The sequence below is a fragment of the Zalophus californianus genome, chromosome 4, assembly GCF_009762305.2.
Source record: "Zalophus californianus isolate mZalCal1 chromosome 4, mZalCal1.pri.v2, whole genome shotgun sequence".
Taxonomy (NCBI): Eukaryota; Metazoa; Chordata; class Mammalia; order Carnivora; family Otariidae; genus Zalophus; species Zalophus californianus.
In genome coordinates, this window is record NC_045598.1 from 164942991 (window position 1) to 164965205 (window position 22215).

At 34.6% G+C, this 22215-nt stretch overlaps 1 protein-coding gene across 4 annotated transcripts in view; it reads right to left on the bottom strand.

Annotated features, from left to right (window-relative positions):
* CSMD3 (CUB and Sushi multiple domains 3) overlaps positions 1-22215 on the bottom strand; it is a 1160406-nt gene that overhangs the window by 142992 nt on the left and 995199 nt on the right. For all 4 annotated transcript variants that reach the window (XM_027574671.2, XM_027574666.2, XM_027574669.2 and 1 more), the window contains 3 exons: positions 10972-11096; positions 3831-3927; positions 1523-1627 (listed from right to left, as the gene is read on the bottom strand). In XM_027574671.2, the coding sequence (XP_027430472.2) occupies positions 1523-1627; positions 3831-3927; positions 10972-11096 (327 nt within the window). The remainder of the gene's footprint in view (positions 1-1522; positions 1628-3830; positions 3928-10971; positions 11097-22215) is intronic.

Genomic DNA, 22215 nt, shown 5'->3' on the forward strand with positions numbered 1-22215 from the left:
TAATTAAAACAGCATTGGGATTACCTGGTCCTTAAAGGTCGGCAATATTTCTATGTGAAGTCATTTGGACCTGGTATTGTGTGTGTGTGTGTGTGTGTATGTGTGTGTGTGTGTTTGTGTGTGTGTGTGTGTTTGGGGTACTTTTAAACAATTATTTTCTGTATTACTCCTATGATTATTGCTCTATGTAGAATTTCTGTACAGGGATCAATTTTGGTCAATTTCATAATGCATTTCTGTTTATTTCTCCTTATATTTCTTGACTATCTGCTTTAAGAATGTTGATGCTATGTTATGTGGTTCATAAATACTCAAAACTGGAGTTTTTGTTAGGATATGTTTCCTTTTGATAACTATAAAATGTTCTTGTTTTAAAAAAAAAATACATGTTGGGGTGCCTGGGTTGCTCAGTTGGTTAAATGACCAACTCTTGATTTTGGCTCAGGTCATAGTCACAGTGGTTGTGAGATCGAGCCCCATGTTGGGCTGCACACTCAGCATGGAGTCAGCTTGAGATTCTCTCCTTCCCCTACTCCCTCCCCAACCCTGCATGCATTCTCTTGCTCTCTCAAATAAATAAATAAATCTTAAAAAAAAAAAAAGTATGTGTTGGTGAAGATGTGGAAAAACTGGAACCCTTATACAATGTTGATAGGAATGTAAATTGGTGGAACCACTATGGAAAACAGTACAGACGTTTTTAAAGAAATTAAAAGTAGATCTATTATATGATCTAGCAATCCCATCTGAGTATATTTACAAAACATTTGAAATAATCTCAAAGAGACATCTGTGCTCCTATTTTCATTGCAGCATCACTCACAATAGCCAAGATATGGAAACAACTGAAATGCCTATTAAAAGATAAATTAATAAAGAAAAGATGGTATATACATACAATGTAATATCATTGTCTTAAAAAAAGAGGAGGAAATCCTGCCAAAAGCAACAACATGGTTGAACCTAGTACACATTATACTAAGTGAAATAAACCAGACAAAGAAGGACAAATACTACATGACAGCACTTATATGAAGTATCTAAAATAGTCAAATAAAAAAATGATAATAAAAAATAGATAAATAAATAAATACATAAAAATAGTCAAACTCACAGAAATAGAAAGTAGAATGGTAGTTGCCAAGGCTGGAGGAAAGGGGAAGCTTCTGTTCAACAGGTATAAAGTTTCAATGATGCAAGATGAGTAAGTTCTAGAGATCTGCTGTACAACATTGTACCTATAGTTAACACTACTGTATTGTGTATTAAAAATTTCAGGGTAAATCTCATTGTTCTTACAGTAAAAGAAAAAAGAAAACACTTGTAAATTCTGTTGAAAATAATTAAAACTTTATATAGTTTTGTAAATGAATTGGAGGAGCACATCAAAATCTTTAAAAAATAAGACAATATTCTCTCCTGACAAAGTCCATTTAATTTCTACATTCAAAAGAATTAATATTTAAAAATTAATATAAACTTGTTCTTAAATTTCTTGAGTAGCACATGATATTATACTTACCTGTGTATTCAAGGTGAAATCCTGCAGCAGAAACGCTGATGTCTGATTGAAAATTTAGATATAGATTATTAGACGTACTATTCAACAGTTGGGGTATTGTTGTTCCTGAAATGATAATTGGAAAGGCAGGTCAATGATCACATAATAAATATTATAGTAAAACTAAGTAAGTTAACTACTAATCAGCCAATAGATTATCACTGAGATTATGTATTGGTCAATTGTTTTTTCAGGAATTTTTTGATAAAAAAAATATGTCCCACATTTCTCTTTCATTTTATTGTTTGTGACTATCTCCAAGGAGATGGTCCTTTGGGATCACTCTAGATTGCTTCCTAAAAATAGGCAGGTACAAAGAGCTGGTCAACGCAGTAAGTTTTACAGGTCACCTAAAATAAATATTTTGAATTTCATGTGGATTTCAATATTCCATGCATGAGCTAATAGGAAGTTTAATTTTAAAGTCTGCAGGTGATTTTTATAGTATAGTAACTTAAGATTATGTATGGGTTCAGAAGATTTATTGCCCTTTTTATTATATATATATTATATACAAATATATATGCATTTCATTTATGTATGGATGTATGCATGTATGTATGTTCTTCTATACCAGGTAAAGTACCTTGATGTATCTTATACTCTGACAGCAAAGCTGGTAAGTAGTGTTTGAAAAATCCCAATTATAAACTAGTATTAGCTGTGTCTCCCAGCAAATATATCATAATGATGTACTTCTGAATTTCTAAAGGAAGTCAACTTGACTTTATTCAATTATGGAGTTGAAAACAAAATATCTGCTTGAAGCAATTACTTCTCCACTATTTGACATTGAGTAATAGTTCAAGATCCTTAAGATTACAACTCAAGCAGTTTCAAATGACAAGCATAAAAAAAAGTGTCAAATCCATGTTTTAAGATAACATATTAGTTGATAGTGTTGCAAAATTTTTCTGTAACTAGTTACTTTATACTTACTTTGTACAAATCTGTGGACCTTAACCACTCACTGATCCTTCTATAAAAGAAGTCAGGACTAATTCATTATAGAACATATAATTGCTTTGTTTTTGTTTTTGTTTTCAACCTGTTATCTGTCCATAGTGTCCTCACTGAATCACTGAAGACAGAGGTAAACTCAACCTGCCCTTAGTCTCCTAGAGAATCTTAGTGATTAAGAGTTCTGGCTCTGGAGTCACACCAGCTGGGCTCCAGTCTCATTCTAACAGTAGCTGTACAACCTCAGGCAACTTAATCTCTCTAAGCTTCAATCAAGTACCAGAACTGCTAGAAAGAGCAAATGAGATGTATGACAAGCCTCACATAGACTTAGCACTTGGTAAATCAACAGCTGTTGTCACTTTTATTATCTTCATTGTTGTATTTATTATTAAGAAAGTATACCCCCAATCTATTCTAAACAAATGTATACTCAAAATGTTATGAGATTTCTTCCAAGAAAGACTTCTACCTTAATCTATATCGAAAATACTTTCTATGACTAAACCAAGTCACTCCTACTCCAGATATTTCTTCTTTCCTTTTCTCAATGGTGATGCTGAAAAACTGGTTATCATACTCTATTTTAAAATCTATTAAAAACTTAAAACCATTCACACTGATTCAAGTATATCTGAAATGTAAAAGTTCATGATTTAGTTATGTTCCTATGTCTACAGTTAAAAAGTATAGTTAAAATTAGAGTAAAACTGGATTTCACTTTTCATATGCTGGAAAAAGCTGTTAGATTATTGCATAAATTACCTTTAAACACCTTAACAAATTTAAAAACCTTCTGGTCTTGGTACCTCGGTATTAATTCACTTTATATAATTTTATTCATTTCCTAGAAATAATTTTAAATTCTCTTTATTCTCACTCAACAGTACCTTGTAACATTTACCATGTTGTTACACAGTCTCTAAAATTATTTTAATGGCTGGGTCACACTCTATTGAGTAGATAGAGCATAATTACCAAGCACTGTCTAATTTTTAACTATTTAAGGGAAAAGGGCACACATATTATTCCTGAACCACAGCTCAGCTGAAAATATTACTATAAAGGCATCATAAGTAATTACATAAATATAGTAAGAAAATAGTAAGGTTTTAAATAGCAATTTCAATGTCATTACCTTTTATGCCTTTCAAATTTCTCACCTTGTAATTTAGTTCCCTGTGTATAGTTTATAAAAAGGAATTTAAACTGCCAAGTCAGAGACTTGGAAGCTCTTTTAAAAAGAGAGAGAGATTTTTATATTCCTAATTATATCTGTGTTTTAATTAAGCTCAGCTCTTCTATTTACCTGAATAACTTCCGAGTCGTGGAGCATTGTTGTCTCCCCCATCATAAAAGTCCAGAGAATCCCAATTATGTTCTGTAGCAAAGCTGACAACTTGCACCTGTGAAATAATAATTACTGATAAGAAAACATATTTCTAACAAGATACTAATACTACAGTCCTCCTCGCCGTATTAGAAGAGAGAACTCCAAGCTGGGACCATGTCACTGTGGCTCTTCCTAGAAAGATTTTAACAGAACTGATCTTTGCCATTGTGGCACTAGCCTACAGGAGCTGACTTTGGTGAGAAGAGCCCATGGGGCACCTAGCAGTGTTTACTACGCGTATAACATTGATAACGTCTGTCACCATCTCAGAGTATTCTCTTTATTAAAGGCTATGGGTTAGGGGTGTCTGGGTGGTTCAGTCAGTTAAGTGCCTGACTCTTGATTTTGGCTCAGATCATGATCTCAGGGTCATGAGATGGAGCCCCACATGGAGCCCGTGTCTGCTCAGCAGGGAGTCTGCTTGTCCCTCTCCCTCCCCTTCTACCCCTTCCCCCCCCACTCTCTTTAACTCTCTCTCTCTCTCTCTCTCTCTCTCTATATATATATATATATATATATATAAAGTAAATGAAGAAATAAAAACTAAAAAACTAAAAATAAAGGCTTTGGGTTAATTAATGTCTTAGTGCCAGGAATCCCAATGCATTTTCCAAACAATTGGTGAACTTTTATGTTTTGGAGTGCTCGATTCTTGCCAGTTTAGCTAGGTTTATACTGGATACATTTTATTTTCCTTTATTTGCCTAACCTTTGCTCAATTTCCTTTCATTAAAAAAAATAATAACATTATTGGGACGCCTGGGTGGCTCAGTCGTTAAGCGTCTGCCTTCAGCTCAGGTCATGATACCTGCTCAGCAGGAAGCCTGCTTCTCCCTCTCCCACTCCCCCCGCTTGTGTTCCCTCTCTCGCTGTGTCTCTCTCTGTCAAATAAATAAAATCTTTAAAAAAAATAACATTATCCCCTATGCACATTTTTAAAAGGTCTCAATATGGATGACCAAAATTATACTTTATAACTGATTTGGGTACATCTTTTAAAGATTATTTTTATGAATGGAGTCATAATAACTAGATTACTGTGAAGGTCCCTAAAGTTGAGAAGGGAGATGCTGGAGTACAATTCTCTCATGTCTATTAAATTTTATTTAAAGAAAGAGGCATGTGTTACTTTGTTGTACTTCACTTGGCACAGCTTGAGCTTTTGCAAGAACCCACAGGACCCCCACAACTGTAGATGTGATCCTTTTTCTCTTTGTGTAGTATATATTTTATTGTTTTGGAGGAAGGGAAGGACTAACTTTATTAAAATAAATTTATTTTATTTAGCTAAAGTCTATTATAATTGTAAGCAACGCACTCATTTGCTAAATAATTATCACAATTACATTCATTAAAAATTTCTTATTTACAAAATAGACCATCATCATTCTTCCCATCAAGTGAATGCTGGTGTCTCCTTTCCAGGGGTGAGTGCCACATGGCAACAGATACCCTGCCTGTGTGACAGGCATTAGGCCCAATGGCAACGTTCCAGGACAGGAAGAAGAATGGAATTAAAGCTGTCTGTAATATTATCACCACCTCCTTAAACAATGATCAGTTCTCTCTTCATATCTGATTTTTCCTTTCCTACAATTCAGGGGAAGAAAAGATCGCATTCAGCTGGGGAAAAAAAAAGGAAAAGAAAAGGAAAAAAATGTAAGGATTCATGCAGGAGTTGACATTTGAGATAAGCTAAATGTATTGAGAGGTTTTCCACTGAAAGAAATTATTGAGTTATAAAAATGTAGAGGGGGCAAGCCATGAGGTGGATTTAGTGAACCATCGGTAATCCAATTTAGACACAGTAGAAGGTATCTACATATGAGGAAATATGCATGCAAAGTTAGGAAAAGGAGAGAAAAGTTAGAAAGAGTGAGCTTAGTGGATAAATACAAAAGACTGCAGAGTTAGGATGCCTGGATTTGCAGCTTCTTGGCTCCCTCCACTGGCTGCCATGTAATACTAAAGAGTTGTTAATCTCTCTGTGCCTTCAATTACTCGTAAATCATCATAGTAAAGGTATCTGATTCATAGAATTATTGTAAAAACTAAACTAATTTTAGTTGAGAACAGTGTCCAGTGTGTATAAAGGATTTAATGTATCTTAGTTGCGACAGATTGGCCAAGAGACTAGAAAGACTGAACACCACCGCAATAATTATGCAAGTGAGCAGTCCACTGAAGGTTTTAGAAGGAGCAAAATCAGAACTGCTTTAAGTACTGCACTGCACTGGATGAAAAAAATATAAGTGAAAAGACAATTTCAGTGTCCACTGCAGTAGTCTGTGTGAGAAACAATGAAAAATTGAAGTAGATCGGAGGCAGGAATAAATAGTAGAAAGGGAGACAGAGATGCCCCCCATATGTTGCTACAGGGGAAGTTACTGGCTTTTGTGTAATCTGAATAAGGGAAGGAAGTGAGAGGGAAGACTTAAGAATAATTTATCTTTTTTTTCCTGAGTTATGGAGATCAGAGGGATGGTGAGAACAAAAATGAAGACATCTGTAGGAAAGCCTATTACCTTAATGAGAAGAAGAAATTGTGCTTAATTCTGGATACATATGTATAGCAGACTGAATATTGGCCTCCAAAAATATCAGGTCCTCATCCCTGGCACCTATACATATTGCCTTATGTGGAAGGGAAAAAAAAAAAAAAGATCTTTCAGATGCAATTAAACTAAGCATCTTGTGATAGGGAGATTATCCTGGATTATTCAAATGGGCCCTAAATACAATCATAAGAAAGATGTCAAAGGAGATTTGACACAGACAGAAGAGAAGAAGGCACTTTGACCATGTGGGCAAAAAATGGAGTCATACAGACAGACACCAAGGAGTGCCGGCAGCCACCGGCAGTTAGAAGAGGCAAGAAAGGGCCTCCCGTAGAGCCTGGGCAGAGGGAAGAGTGGAGGGTCAGAGCACACCCCTGGCAGCACCTCAGCCGCAGCTCAGGAACACTGCTTTGAGACTTCTGGCCTCCAGCACTGGGAGACAATAAACTTCAGCTACTCTAAACTATCAAGTACTTCCAGCAGCCACAGGAAACTAACACAATTTGCCACTCAGAGTATGGGCAAACTGTGAATGTAGTTTGGCACAATAAACACAGAGGGTGTGGGAGACTCAAGTAAATGACTGAGGACCCACAAGGACAAAGCCAAATGAGAGTCAAAGTCAAAGATTTAAAAAGAAAAAAAACGCTATTGATTGAGCATTTAGAAGAATTTTGCATTATGGCACCAGGAGAGCTTTATGAGGTAATGAATTTCCAATCACTAAAACCAGATATTTCTCATATAAACATTCACATCTCATTTTAATGTGCTTGTTAGATTATATTAACTCATGATGATCATTCTACAAATTGACACAGTTAAGTAATGAACATTGTTTTCCCATGGTTATTCACATAAAGATCGCTCTTCTGCTTGATAACTCTGTTATTATAGCCCTTCTGGAATTCTCCATCAATATACTTTGCTAAAATAGACAGGCAAATACATTAGTCCCCGCAAACTTCTCATGTAAACTTAATATAACAAATCACTCTATTTGCTGGGCTCTTTCTAAAGATAGCTCAATCGCTCTATATTATTTGTAACTTTTCCAGCATTTTAAATGTTTCTTTTCCCACCACTAGTTATCCCATTTCATCTTGTATAGATTTTATTGAATATTCATATAATTCTTTATTCACACACATATTCATCCTAACTGAATAAAATAAAATAAGCATTGCTTTAAACCTGATGTAGTAGTCAGGTAGCTTTTAGGTAAAATTAGTGAAATTTCAAAGATAAATCACATATTACATATGTGTGTGTATGTGTTAGGTAATTTTCTATTATTTAGAGATATGTCTAAAATTACCATACATAAAGAGGTTAATTAGAAAAAAAGTGTTTGGCAGTCCTTTAGACTATTTAAATTTAAAAATCCAGTACGCTTCACACCCTGTTTAAACTTGATAAATGCACTGTTAAACTCAAATTCTGTTTTCTAAGGTGTGATCATTAATTAAAATGCTTCCTCAGTGAAAGATTTTATAGTGTTACTGATATTAAGTGTCCAGTTTTGAGTGGTGTTTGGCTAGGACAAGTGATATACAATGTACTTTGTCTGCAGATGTCTTATTAGTTCATCATGCTGTCTTAACTCCTTAAAATAGTCCAAAACTCCACTGCTTGGGGAGGTATTCATTGGTTCATTTTCTAAAAATATTTACTGAACATGCTAGCTGCCAGAGCAGACTGAGTTAGTGCCCTCATGATCTTATGGATAATTAAGTAAGTAGTAACAGTAAAATGTGATGGGTGTTATAATAAGGAAATTACAGGGACCTATGAGAACATACAGCACGGGACTTAACCTTTTCTCAAGTTCACAGAAAGTCTTCCACAAAACTGTTTTAAGTTGAGACAGAAATGATGACTAAGAATAAATTAAATAAAGGGAGATCAAGGAGAATGCTGTCTGCAAAGAGAACAACACGCATAAAGCCCCAAAGGCAAAAGAGAGCTTTTGTAAAGAACTAAAATAGTGTAAACAGAAGAGGTAAGAAATGAGGACAAAGCACAAAGGCATAATTAACCTGTCAAGGAGTTAAGGATATAGGGGACAGCTGAAGAACTGTGAGCAGGAAAGTGATATTAGTAGGTTTTTAATTTTAGGTTACTCTACTCTCTTTGCCCTCTGAGGAATAGATTGAAGGAGAAAAAGAACCTGGGACAGGGATGATGACGACCCAATCTTAAGTGATAAAAATTTGGATGGAGAGAAATAGACTTATTTGATTTATGAAAGACAGACCTGACACTGACATATTTCATTGTATAGAGCAGAAGAAGAAAAAAAAAATCATCAAGATTTCTGGTTTGTGCAACTGAATGGATGAGGGATTTCACTCTGAGTCAGAGAACACTGGAGAAGCTCCATCATAATGAGAAAAAATCATGAAGTCAATTTTGAACAGGTTGAATTTGAAATTCCAGCAAGAAGTTTAGCTGAAAATGCCCAGTGGGCAGGTAGATATATGTCATGAAGCTTAGGTAAAAGGTCTTGGTTGGATATTTAGGTTTGAGAACCAACATTTATTCAGTCTTCATTAAAAAAAATGTTTTCTGATGGTCTATTATGATGCAGGTCCTGGGCTTCATCAGCACAAAATGGTAGCCAAAGACATGGAAGTAGACAAGATGGCAGAGAGAATGGTGTCAGGTAAGGTGAACAAACATCACAGAATCTCTCAAACATTGTATCTGATGTGTTGAGTAGAAAGAGAAGACCATGTTCCTAAATGTAGAAGCAAGAGCCACTGATGTAAAAAAGAAAATAAAACAAAGTCCAAGAGAGTACTGGTGCCATAAAAACTAAGGAGGAAAAACATGTTTTAAGAGTGACAGGAGAATGGGCATGATCAGAATGTTGCTGTCAGAATAAGCAGGATGAGCAACACAATGCATTTACTGAACTATAGGTCCTCAGTGATTGCTATGAGTGGCTCATTTAGAGCACTGGAAGCTAAAGCCACATTGCAGGGCTCAAAAACAAAAAATGAGAATTAGAGGGGAAATGCTAGTTTTTTTTTTTTTTTATTGTAAGCTGAGACAGAAATGGACAAGCTGATATTTACATATAGAGGCTCTAGGATAACCTTCATAAACTGACACTATATGATATAGCAAATATTCTGTGAAGTTTCTAAAGTTTCCATCTGATTTCAGATTTTCTATACAACCTGGAACATGGACAATTCTAAGATTCTTGTTCATTCTACCAGTGATGAGATAGAACTGATTGGTTTTCCCTGAATTTTATGAGTTGGCCATAAAATGATAGTACAGCTAGTCAGAATATAAGCATAGATCTATAGTCTTTTCATTTTTAATGTCCTTAAAACACTATAAACATACATTTCATATTTTCTCATTGGTTTACTGACCTATTTTACTCCTAATACCCGTCAAGCGATTTTTTTTAATTTTCTGAAAAATTACAAAGATAAATTCAAAAGTTGATTTTTTTTAACTGAAAACTATACTACTCTCAAATTTCAGTTTTAATGAATGATTTATTGGCTACTTTTTCCATAGCTGATAGATACCTCAAGTTTCCAAAGGAAAACCTTATGACTCAATTGGAGAAGTAATCAAGTTATTTTTATGAAATACAGATTATGTACTATTTTGTGAAGTATAATTACTTTCCATGGAATATATATGGACTCAGGAGTAAAATGCCATCAATTTATCCAGAAACAATCTCCTTGTAAAACAGAGTAACTGGTCAAATTTCTCCTCCCTGGTTGTAATAATATGGTATATCGTGTTGATTGTCTATAGACTAGCATCCCTGTTCCTTGCTAACAGAGAATTGGTTTTGTTCGATTAAATGAGGACAGTATATATCAGAGGAAGCTGAGCCCCTTGCTTAATCCAGGTACTTAATGTTGATTTGTTTGAGACAAACCATAATAAATTTTTTGCTACTGGCCAGTATATGGCTTAGGAATGGATATTCTTGCAATTTTGGTCAATAGTACAAGAGGGAAGTCTACTGGAAGGATTTCTAAAAAGTTTTTGTAACCACTGTAAAGGTACGTAAGATAGAAACATTCCATTTTGGCTATTGGCCATTACTGCGTAAAGCTGTTATGTCTAGAGCTTTTGTAGTCATCTCAAGATCATGAGAAAAGAAGCTTAAGAACTAGGCCAACATGGCAAAATAGCAGAGAAGAGAGACAGAAAAACCCCGATGAGGAAGGACACAACTAAACCTCTGAACTAAAAAACCCTTACCCCAAGATTCCATGTCATGTAGAGCAACATATTTGTACTTATTGCTTATGCCTTCTTGAACTGGTTTTCTGTTGTTTTTTTTTTTTTTTTTTTTTTTGCAGGTGGAAAAAGTAACAAGTATCTTTCTATTTACATTCAACCATGCCAGGGAAAAGCACTGGCTAAACCTTTGGAAGTAACCTGCAACCTATCATCTCTAAAAAGGATTAACTTCAAACATACAGTGAAAAGGAGAAAAATTTAAATTTCCTTACTTGAATGCCAGCTCCCTCTGGCACTGTGATCTTCCATACACAATTCAGATTGTTGTCATAAGGCTCAGGGTATCCAGGAGACAAAATAGTCCCTTTGCGCTTCGTTAAAATTCCACCACAGGGCACTAGAAGTAAAACAATTCAAGAGAGGGAGTTAATTCTAATGCAAAGGATTAAAATAAGAGAAAAGGTCAGAGATAACATCTTAGACAGATACTAGAATTGCAAACACAGCCAAATCTTACTATTTTTTAAAACTCAAAAGAACAATGAAAATTAAATCTTTCTTCCTAAAAACTTAAAAATAAGTAGACAACATGAATGGATAAGCTCACAATGGCATATCTAAACTCATACTACAATTAACTCAATGACAGCCTATCATCTCCAGCATATTATTAAAAAGTGCACTGGCACATTTGCATTAAAATTGCTCATATCTAGAAATGGAATTTTTTGAAGAATTATCTTGTATTTGTTACCTTTTTCTTTATGCATCCTTTAAAGAGTAATAGCATCTTTTCAGGAGTAATCAAGATGATAATAACATTTATACAGAGCCTGCTGACTGCCTGGGACTCTTCCAAGCAATTTACAGATTTTTAACTCATTAAAGCCTCCCAACAATCCAATGAGATATAAATAAATATTCTCCTTATTTTACAGGAAATAGAGTCACTAAGCAATTCAATAACTTGCCGGAGATCACAGAGCTAGTAAGAGATGAAGATGAAATTTGAATACTGATAGTTTAGCTCTGGTCCGTGTCCTTTGGTGGAAGAAAGAGACTTGATATGGGGCCAGTCTGGTTATTGCCAGTACAGTATGGAAAGAAAAAGTAAGTGTGTAGATAGACCTACTCTGAAGTCAATAAAGGCCTCTATCACTTTAAAAAAAAAAAAGATTTTATTTATTTATTTGACAGAGAGAGACACAGCGAGAGAGGAAACACACGCAGAGGGAGTGGGAGAGGGAGAAGCAGGCTTCCCGCCGAGCAGGGAGCCTGATGTGGAACTTAATCCCAGGACCCTGGGATCATGACCTGAGCCAAAGGCAGCGGCTTAATGACTGAGCCACCCAGGCGCCCCTTCTATCACTTTTTTAAAAAAAGTACTAAGTACTAATCTTAAAATAAAATTCTCATACCACTGGTACTATCAGTTTGGCTCTGGGCATGACCTAACTTACAATGTTAAATACTGTGTGATGTTAGATATGTTCCTTAAACTCTCTGAAACTCAGATACCTTATACGTGAAATGACAATGCAGTTGTTTAAAAAGGGCTTTTGTGAAAAAATATATAGATGGGCTAACGTACATAAAGAAGCTAGCAGATTGCTTGGAATGGAGTGAGAGGTCAATAAATTGTACTTCATTTTACTATTTCCTTTCCCAACTATTATTATTTTAGATACCACTGACACTCTGATCCTTGGGCACTTGTTGTAGTCTGGTTATAAGAGTGAGTTATCAGGATATACCTTTTATAATAATAATTTTTAAAAAGTTAGTAATATTTTTCTGCTACTTCCAAAGCCTAATGCAAAAACATAGGACAATTGCTCAAAAGAGTGCTACAAATGTTTTTAATAGTGTAAGAATGTATCCTTAAAGAAAACCATTTTGTTGTAATTTCCTATAAATTTATGTTATTGGGTTATATATTAATTCAGGTTAAATTGGTCAGAAAAGAATTTCGCTCCTGTAAAAAGAAACCCAACAGTTTTAGATGACTTAAGAATTAACATGCCAGGAGTGGAAGAAGAATCCTATAATAGAGATTTACCCCAAAAACAGATTAAAAATAAGTGATTGATGAAGTGCTGATTCTGAGTTCAAAGAAAATACAGATGCTGTTCGTCTCCACTGGCACTATCCTACCTCACTCTCATTTTTTTTCTAGGTTACTACATTAATCATATCAGTGGACCGCGTTATGTGGGTATATTATCCATGTAATATGTCTCATTATTATTAAAATGACTTTTTTTAAATTAAAATTTGATCATGTTACTTCACCACTGGAAATCCTTCAAAAAATCTCCCTATTGCCTCAATTCTAAGGATAAATACAGTTAATTTTATCAGTATCCAACTATACCTCCAGGCTTCTATGTACCCGTGATTTCCCAATATGTCACCATCCCAATCACCCATCCCAGTTCAGCCTACTGAACTAATATACTCTCTTAATGCTGTGATTTGGTATGTCTTTCTCCCACGTAGCCAACACTACCATCCATGGTCATTCAATGTTGATTTTACCTCTTTACCTCTTTGCTAACTCCCTTCTCTGTTAAGTGTCCCATAGTTTTCCATAGCACCAAGTTCTTTCTTCTACAACTCTATGATAGTATAGCTCATATTATGTTTTCATATTCTTTATATGTTAGTCTCTTCCACTAGACTGAAGTCTGAGAAGATGAAGCATTCAACTTTTTGTCTGGAAGTCTGCTCACTGTGGCGCCAAGATTCTAACGCATCCACCCTTCATATTCTAAGCTTTCCTTCCCTGCTGCTACAGGGACAAATCCCCTCTTCCTCACTTTCCAGTCTGTCCTCCAACAATTTCATCAGGTTTTTGTCTTCACTCCATTGAAATGATTATGCCAAAGTCACCAGAATATTCTTGCAATGTGATATTCAATTCTTAATTTGCATTTTACTCAATCTATGAGTAATTATCTCTTCTTGTTGATCACTTAATCTACCTTGAGCCTTTCTTTGGTCATGGAGACCACACTAGCCTGCTTTTTTTCTATACCACTGGCTATACTCAGAATCAATCAATCTTTCTTTCTTTCTTTTTTCTTTTCTCTTCCTTCCTTCTCCTTCCTTCCTTCCTTCCTTCCTTCCTTCCTTCCTTTCTTTTTCTTTCTTTTCTTCCTCTCTCTCTTTCTTTTTCTTTCATTTTTCTTTTTTCTTTTCTTTCTTTCTTTCTCACCCTCCTCCCCTGATCCTTTAAATGTTGTAACACTCTCTGACCTAAGCCATCTTCTCTTTTCTTTCTAACTGTCACCCCTCAAAAATGGCATGTATTTCCATGTCATCAATATAGTATGACTACTAAATGTTTATCTCAAATTCTGACTTTTGCTCAGAATCCTACAATAATGTGCCTAATAAGCATCTGAAAACTAGTATGTCTAAAACAATACTTTTGAAATTTTCCTCTACTTATACCATTCTCCATCTCAGTAAATGTCATTATCATTCACCTAGCTCTAGGCCAAAAATCTAGGACTCATTCATCTTAATTTCTCTTTTTTTATATTCAAATTCACATTTACATCTATGTTCAACCTATCAGTAAACATTCCCATCTCCATTTAAAAAAATATATTGTAGAGGTGCCTGGGTGGCTCAGTTGTTAAGCATCTGCCTTCGGCTCAGGTCATGATCCCAGGGTTCTGGGATCAAGCCCCGCATCGGGCTCCCCACTCAGCAGGAAGTCTGCTTCTCCCTCTCCCACTCCCCCTGCTTGTGTTCCCTCTCTTGCTGTCTCTCTCTCTGTCAAATAAATAAATAAAATCTTTAAATATATATAAATGTATATATATTTATATATACATATAAAGCAAATATTTAACTATATATAGCAAAGCTTATCAATTCTCATCCCTGACCATGACCTTCCTATCAAAATTACCATTACTTTTCTTCTCCACTATTTCAATAGCCTTCCATCCTGTCTTCTTGCTTCTACTCCATCCCTTTTTACACTGGCCACAGTGATCTTTTAGAAATTAAGACCCCGTCATTCCCTAGGTCACTGAATTCCCTCACTGCTTAGAGAAAAGTCAAACTTCTCACAGCCTTTGAGGGTCCATATGACTTGGCCTCTGCTCTGCCTCCCCAAACCCTTCTATCATGCTTGCCATCATTCACTCTGTTCTAGACACCTGGGATTCTTGCTGTGGCTTGAACATCTGTCTCTGCCTCACAGTCTATACACGTTTACCTCCAAGACTTTTATAACCCCCTCCGTTCATTTCATCTGGATATAAAACAGCAGCATGTCCTGGGTGACTTCTTCTGACCTCCAGCCCTTTCTTTTTTCCCCATAGTACACACCACTATCTGAATTACTGATATTTTGCTCAATCTCCCACTACTAAAATGTAAACTCCAAAAGGGCAAGAATCTTAATTTTCTTATTCAAAGCTAAAAGAGACACTGACACTTGGTAAGCACTCACTAAATGCTTGTTGAATAAACTGTTGATAGACTGGTTGTATATCTGTGTATATATTGTGGTTACAGGTCCCTCTTCATCATTCCTGCATTATTCCTTTCTCCCAGTATCTTCTTAAATAAGCCACATATAACAATATAAATTTTCATATTACAGTATACAAATATACAATAAAAGTATCCCCGGATATGCATTACTATACACATGATATTTAATAAAGTTTCAATTCCCACGTATATTACTTACCCTAATATTTTTTCCTATTTTAAAAGATATATATTTCCCTACTTATTAGTAATACACTATATAACATATGGAGTAAGAGAACAGGCTTTTAGACAAGCATCCTGGGTTCCAAACCTAATTCTGCTTTTATCTCTAAACCACAGAGGTTTTACTATCTTAAGAGAAATAATAATCTTATATACCTCCTGATGTTGATATCAACATTAAAAAAGAAAATGCTTAATAGTGCTTCTTACAAATACTAATTGTTATTTATTATTGAGTAACCTCTTCATGGGTTAATGGATAGATGAATGAGGGTTCAGCTCCTGTATTTATTTCCTCATCAATTTCTCTCCTGCTCTAAGAAAAGATGATATAAACAGGTGTTGCCATGGAGCGAATACAAGTAGAAGTAGTTCTTTCTGGGATTCTAAAGGTTCTCTGTGTTGGGGAGGGGGGGTTAACCAGATAAAGGTGATGGGATAAGCAACTATTTAAAGTCTTTTTGCCCAGGGCACCTGGGTGGCTCAGTCGTTAAGCGTCTGCCTTCAGCTCAGGCTCAAGTCATGATCCCAGGATCCTGGGATCGAGCCCCACATCAACCTCCTTGCTCCACAGGGAGCCTGCTTCTCCCTCTCCCACTCCCCCTGCTTGTGTTCCCTCTCTCGCAGTATCTCTCTCTGTCAAATAAATAAAAAAATCTTTAAAAATAAATAAATAAATAGACTTTTTCCCTAAGGGCAATAAATGGCAGGTTCAGGGGCTTTTCAAAAGACCCCCCACTAACAAAAGTACTTTTGCTTAAGGCCACATATTGTCAGAGTTATTAGTGGCTGCAGGGGATTATTTGAATCACAGAGTCTCGGAGGAGAGCTTGGAATTTCATGAGACTGAAAATATTAAGAAATCTGAAGTGTAACAAGGTCAAATTTGGAAGATAAAAACTCAGTCTTCGGCATATTTTTCAGTTTTATATTTATTCCAAGTCCAATGTTCTTATCAAAATATCACTGTACTTCATTATAATTTGCCTAAGAATGGCTGGATATGACAGATCTGTGCAAGATTACTAAATATCATTTACATACTGGTCATTTAAACTTGTGTATCCCCTACCTTAGTATCTGACCATTTTAACTATAAGCACCACCCACATATCATGACTAATGAGGCTGCTTTTCACTCAACAGTTTAATTACAGTCTGTCAGTTTTTGCAAAATTATGGATCATTTTATTGTGTTTTACTATAACAACAACAACAACAAAAAGGAAAGTGTCGGTAATAGTAGTAAGAACCATGAAACTAAAATAATACAGTGGAGATGGAAATCATTAGGACTGTGGAAAACTGCCTTCTTTTGGATTCAAATGGATGCTCACTTAGTTAAGTTGTTAACTGAGCATTCACTGAACAGTAAAGGTAGAGACAAAACAATTATTAAATCTGGTAAATAGACTGTCAAAGATTATATTTAAACGGTAAAGAATAAATAGAGAATTTGTTCTCTCTCAGAATAAAACCACCCGTATAATATGTAAATCTATTGTTTGTGTTTTACCTATGTCTCTTTCTACAGAAATACTCTCAGAAGATGTCTAAACTTCCAGTGGCTTGTAAAGGTCTAAGCAAGCAAAGTGAGCAAGAGCATCACTACCTGGTGGGGAGGGGGTTGTAATGAGCACTGGGTACTATATAACACTGATGAATCACAGACCTGTACCCCTGAAACAAATAAAAAAAAATAAATTACAAAAGCCTGAAACTAAAAATACATGGGCCCGGGACTTAGGAAATTGTCCAGTTGTTTGACCTCTACAAGAATTCAGGAAATTATCACAGTTAATTGTTAAAACCCATTCCCCAGCAAGTGTTTATTGAACACTTATTAAATGCCAGGAGGAACATAAAAACGATACAGTGTCAGGGCAGAGGAGGACAAGAAAGATTAAGCAACTAAAAACAAAACAAATAAACAAAAAACCCCAAGCTACGTATAACATGGGGGATGGCTGTCATTAAAGAGAAGCAGGGTAAAGGTATAGAACAAATGGAGGATGGGTAGCAGAAAATTATTTTGGATAGGATGTTCAAGGAAGATTATCAGGTTGAATGAAGTGATGTAGTAAGCCTAAAAGATATCTTTGGGAATGCATGTTCCAAGCAGGAAAAATAGAAAGTTCAAAGACCTTGAGGCAATTAACATTTTATCCATGAACAAATGTTGAAAATGAACTAAAATTAAAGCTAATGCTTTGGGGCACCTGGGTGGCTCAGTAGGTTAAGCATCCAGCTCTTGATTTTGGCTCAGATCATGATCTCCGGGTCATGAAATCGAGCCCTGCGTTGGGCTCTGTGCTCAGCCAGAGTCTGCTTGTCCCTCTCTCTCTGCTCCCCCCCTCCCGCCTCAAATAAATAAATAAATCTTTTAAAAATAAAATAAATAAAATTAAAGATAATGCTTTGATACTAACCTAAAGATGACTGTGTACTTGACTCTCATATTTGAATCTTTAAGATATCAAACCTTTTCCTTTTTTGAATATTTTAAGACACAATTATTTTTATTCAGAACATTTTGAAGCTAAAAATATTTACCATTAAAAATAGAAATACAAGTATATTTTCATTTATGTAGAGACCGGCAGTTGGACCAAATGGTAGAATCTAAACTGAGTTATCATCTGAGTGTCATTTAGAATCATCACCTTTCTATTTTTGGTCTCACATTGATACCATAGGTTCTTCTGTTATACATTCAATTTTCTGGATTTACCAGGGTGTACATTATTTCTTAAATCATATAAAGTAATCCTTTTCATGTGAACTAGGCAGTTGTAGACTTATTCAATTTCCTCTCTCTAGGTAGGCACTTTCAAACCAATGGAAAGTAAAAGGTAGTCTGTTCTATGTTCAGACTCTCCAGAGACACAGCAACAGGTTTCTCAAAAAGGCCAGGGAGCTACCTACAGAAGGACTTCTGATGGAGAGACTGCAATGGCTCCTGACTACTTCATCTTTTGCCCTTAAAGTAGAAAGTGAGGCTGAATCCAGCCAGGTTGGGGAAAATACACTAACATTTACTCTGGAAGTTGACTGTCAGCCATGAACTAGGGTCTGGTCTGAAAGTCTGATAGGTTTTAGTGCCTAGTAGGAACTCTTGTCCTTGCTGAAAGGACCATAGTTGAATAGCATCATCTTCCTTCTATTTACATGGATTTTTATTTCTGATGGCAAAAACGCTGGGATTAACCGACTGATTGATATATGTGACATATATGAAAAGGCTTTGTAAGACTCCTGAAACTAATATTATACTATATGTTAAACTAACTGTAATTTAAATAAAAACTTGAAACAAACAAAAATAAACTAATATTTTCTTCCATTAATATACCAACAAAAAGCTTTGTAATAATATAGCCTAGGGGTTTTCTCCTGCTTTAAATAAAAATGATTTATGTTTAGGGTTTAGATTTCTTATTCTCCTTATCCCACAGTATATTCTTTTTCTTTCATTTCCATTCTTATTCCTAAAATGTTCTTTCATTTTTCTTGTTTTACTCCTTTCTTAATGTCTTTTTATCTCTTTCTTCTTCTTACCCTGTCTCATTTTCATATTTTCATAGACAAAAGAAATTTCTTTGGATAATGAAGTTTTTTTAACTTTTCAAGAACAGAAGAAAAGTCTGAATGCAAATCTTTGTTAAATATACATACTCAAAGCCAATTATAATCGTATTAATCACTGTTTAATTTTTTTTTTTTTTAAGACAATGAGCATGCAGCAGAGGGAAAGAAAAAATCTTAAGCAGGCTCCACACCCAGCATGGAACCCAACACAGGGCTGGATCTCATAACCCTGAGATCGTGACCTGAGCTGAAAATAAGGGTCGGATGCTTAACCAACTGAGCTACCCAGGTACCCTATCACTGTTTAAATTTTAACTTTATTTTAATTTTATACTCTTGCAAACAATGAGAACAAAACAAATCATGAACATGTGCCTATTGTTTTAAGTCAGTTTTTTCAACCATTGGTCCTTAAATGTGTCAATTGATAGAAATTTCAATCTCCCAAAATAGCGTATTTTAATAAATAACTACTATTATTCTCAAGAAAATTGTTATTATATTTCTTCCAATGTCTTTCTTAAAAGTTTTAAGTGCAAAAAAAAATGTTGCATTCAAGGGACCTTAAATTATTAGAATTGGAAAGGATGATAGGAGTCCATGTTTTTAGCCTTTTTAAGATGCAAAAATCTTCTGTGGAAGATAATTTTTACATTTATTAACTTTAAAATGTTATTAAAACAACATATCAACAAATGAGAATCAATAATATCAAGCCTTTTGTCAGCACTGCGTGTAAATTCTATATTCTAGATCCAATACCTTTAGAATTAAAGTTTTCTCCCCTGATTCTATGAGGGAAGATTTGGCAACAACAAAAACAACTTAATTATTGAGTACTTACTGGACTAGAACTATGCCAAATCATTTAATAGTCACAATAAACCTACAAGGAAATTTTCTTATTTTCCCGATTTATTGATACAGCAATTGAGAATCAGAAATTGTGTAAATTTTCTAGGATCATGTAATAACTCACCACATCTCAGTGTTAAAGTCAGAGCACAAGACTACTGCCCAAGACTTAATTAACCCTTATGCTGAGAACCTACAATTCCCAGCTGTGGGGATTTTATTTGGTTTTACATGATTCTTTACAATTTTTCCCCATTAACATGATAAATATACAAATAGAACCTTTAAGGGATAATTTATAGATTTACACTTCAGTACTTTACATATATAGGTTCTCTGAACACTCAAACTGGAGCAATAAATGGATTTTTTTCAATGATATTTAAAGATTAATGAGCTAGTTTATGAATTTCCAGGTGTTATTATATCATTCTATTTTTATAATCAATGATTATTTTCAAGGAATTTTCATCATGTATATGAAACTAAATGAAGACATCTACTTACCTAGTTATGTTCTATTATACGGTATTGATATTTTCTACGAATACCTACATAAATAAACTAAACGTGACACAAATTATGTAAATAATTACTGGAAAAAGACAGAAATAGTGACTGATTCCTGATATTTACAGAGAAATATTAAAAAATCCATTGTGAAGCTGAAGAGATTTATTATTATCATGTGTCTGTCTTCAATTACTAAGCTGATTTAAAGCAATGTAATTTCCGATTTATGCATATTGCATTACTAATTTTGGCATAGACATACAGGAACATTTCTCTCAGCTCATGGTCCTTTAGTTTAGATAATTCATTTATTACTCTTTTATAAGAGTATGAAGTCAATATATATTGTGGCTCAAAAGGAGAAACATCTGTTTTGTCTTTATGAGAGTATAAAAGTACAGAAAGGGGAAGATCTTTTAGTTCCATTAACCCTAGTTCTATGTTAGGTAAAAAACAGGAGGAACATTAACTCCAAATTATTTGTTTTCCTGTACTCGTTGACTTTCAAAACTGTATTTCAATAGGATAAGAAATCTCACATTATAAATAAAATGTAGATGTCGAATTAAGAAAGAATTAGCTTATAAATCAAAACTTAAAAAGAAGTAGTCCACTATCATTTTAGGCTGAGGTTTGGAGTCGGAAAAACTTCGTTACTGCCCCTACTCCACCACCTACTATGTCCTGTCAGTTTAAAAATAACTATTTTACCTCTCTAAACCTCAGTTTATTCGATTGTGAATTCTGAAAGTAACTTTTCCAATTGGTTTGCTATAAGGATTAAGTTAAATATGTATTTAAATTGCTCAGCATGAAACCTGGCAAATAGAAAGGATTAAGTAATTGGTAATCATATCAGAAATTGTGGTTATTTAGCTGAAAGATGAGAAAGTTGAAGAATCATTTATAGCCTTCTAGTGTTCTAAATTACGTTTATAGGTAATTTTCAACAAAGAAAAGAATAATAAAATAATAGTTCACATTCCATTTATTATAGTGGGCAGAACTAAAATATTTGGTGTAAGAAGAATGCCCTGTGAACTATGTTAGGTATATCTGTTTTGGGGCTGCTGATATCAAGTTCCTAGAAAGACCAAGTGACCATCCATCCTTTATTTTTATTCATAATTGCCTTGGTTTATACCATCTTCCCAGCACAATTACTAATAATGTCCTGATATGGATAGTAAATATATGATACTTAGAACAGATATATCCTATACAAATTACATGTTCTATAAATAATATCAACAGACTATCTTTATTCCTTCCTCAGTAGAAATTAGTATATTGATTCAAAATTTTAAAATACACTTTATTTTATTTTATTTTATTTTAAGATTTTATTTATTTATTTGAGAGAGAGAGAATGAGAGATAGAGAGCACAAGAGGGAAGAGGGTCAGAGTGAGAAGCAGACTCCCTGCTGAGCAGGGAGCCCGATGTGGGACTCCATCCCGGGACTCCAGGATCATGACCTGAGCCGAAGGCAGTCGCTTAACCAACTGAGCCACCCAGGTGCCCAATACACTTTATTTTAATGAACTATGAGCTAACATTATGTTAAATTTGTGTTAAAAAATGGTAAAATATGTTTTTAAAAGTTAAAAATAAAAAGTATTGATGCACATAATTTCTTTTCAGGTATGGCAAGATGTGTTATTAAAAACATATTTTATATATTTATAAGTGTATATGTGTGCATATACACAATCATGTCACCCTCTATGAGAAATTGGAATTTAAATTATTAAAATAAAAACAAAATTTTGCTTATCTTTTACTTAAAAATTTCTTCCTCTTATTTTCTATATCATATAC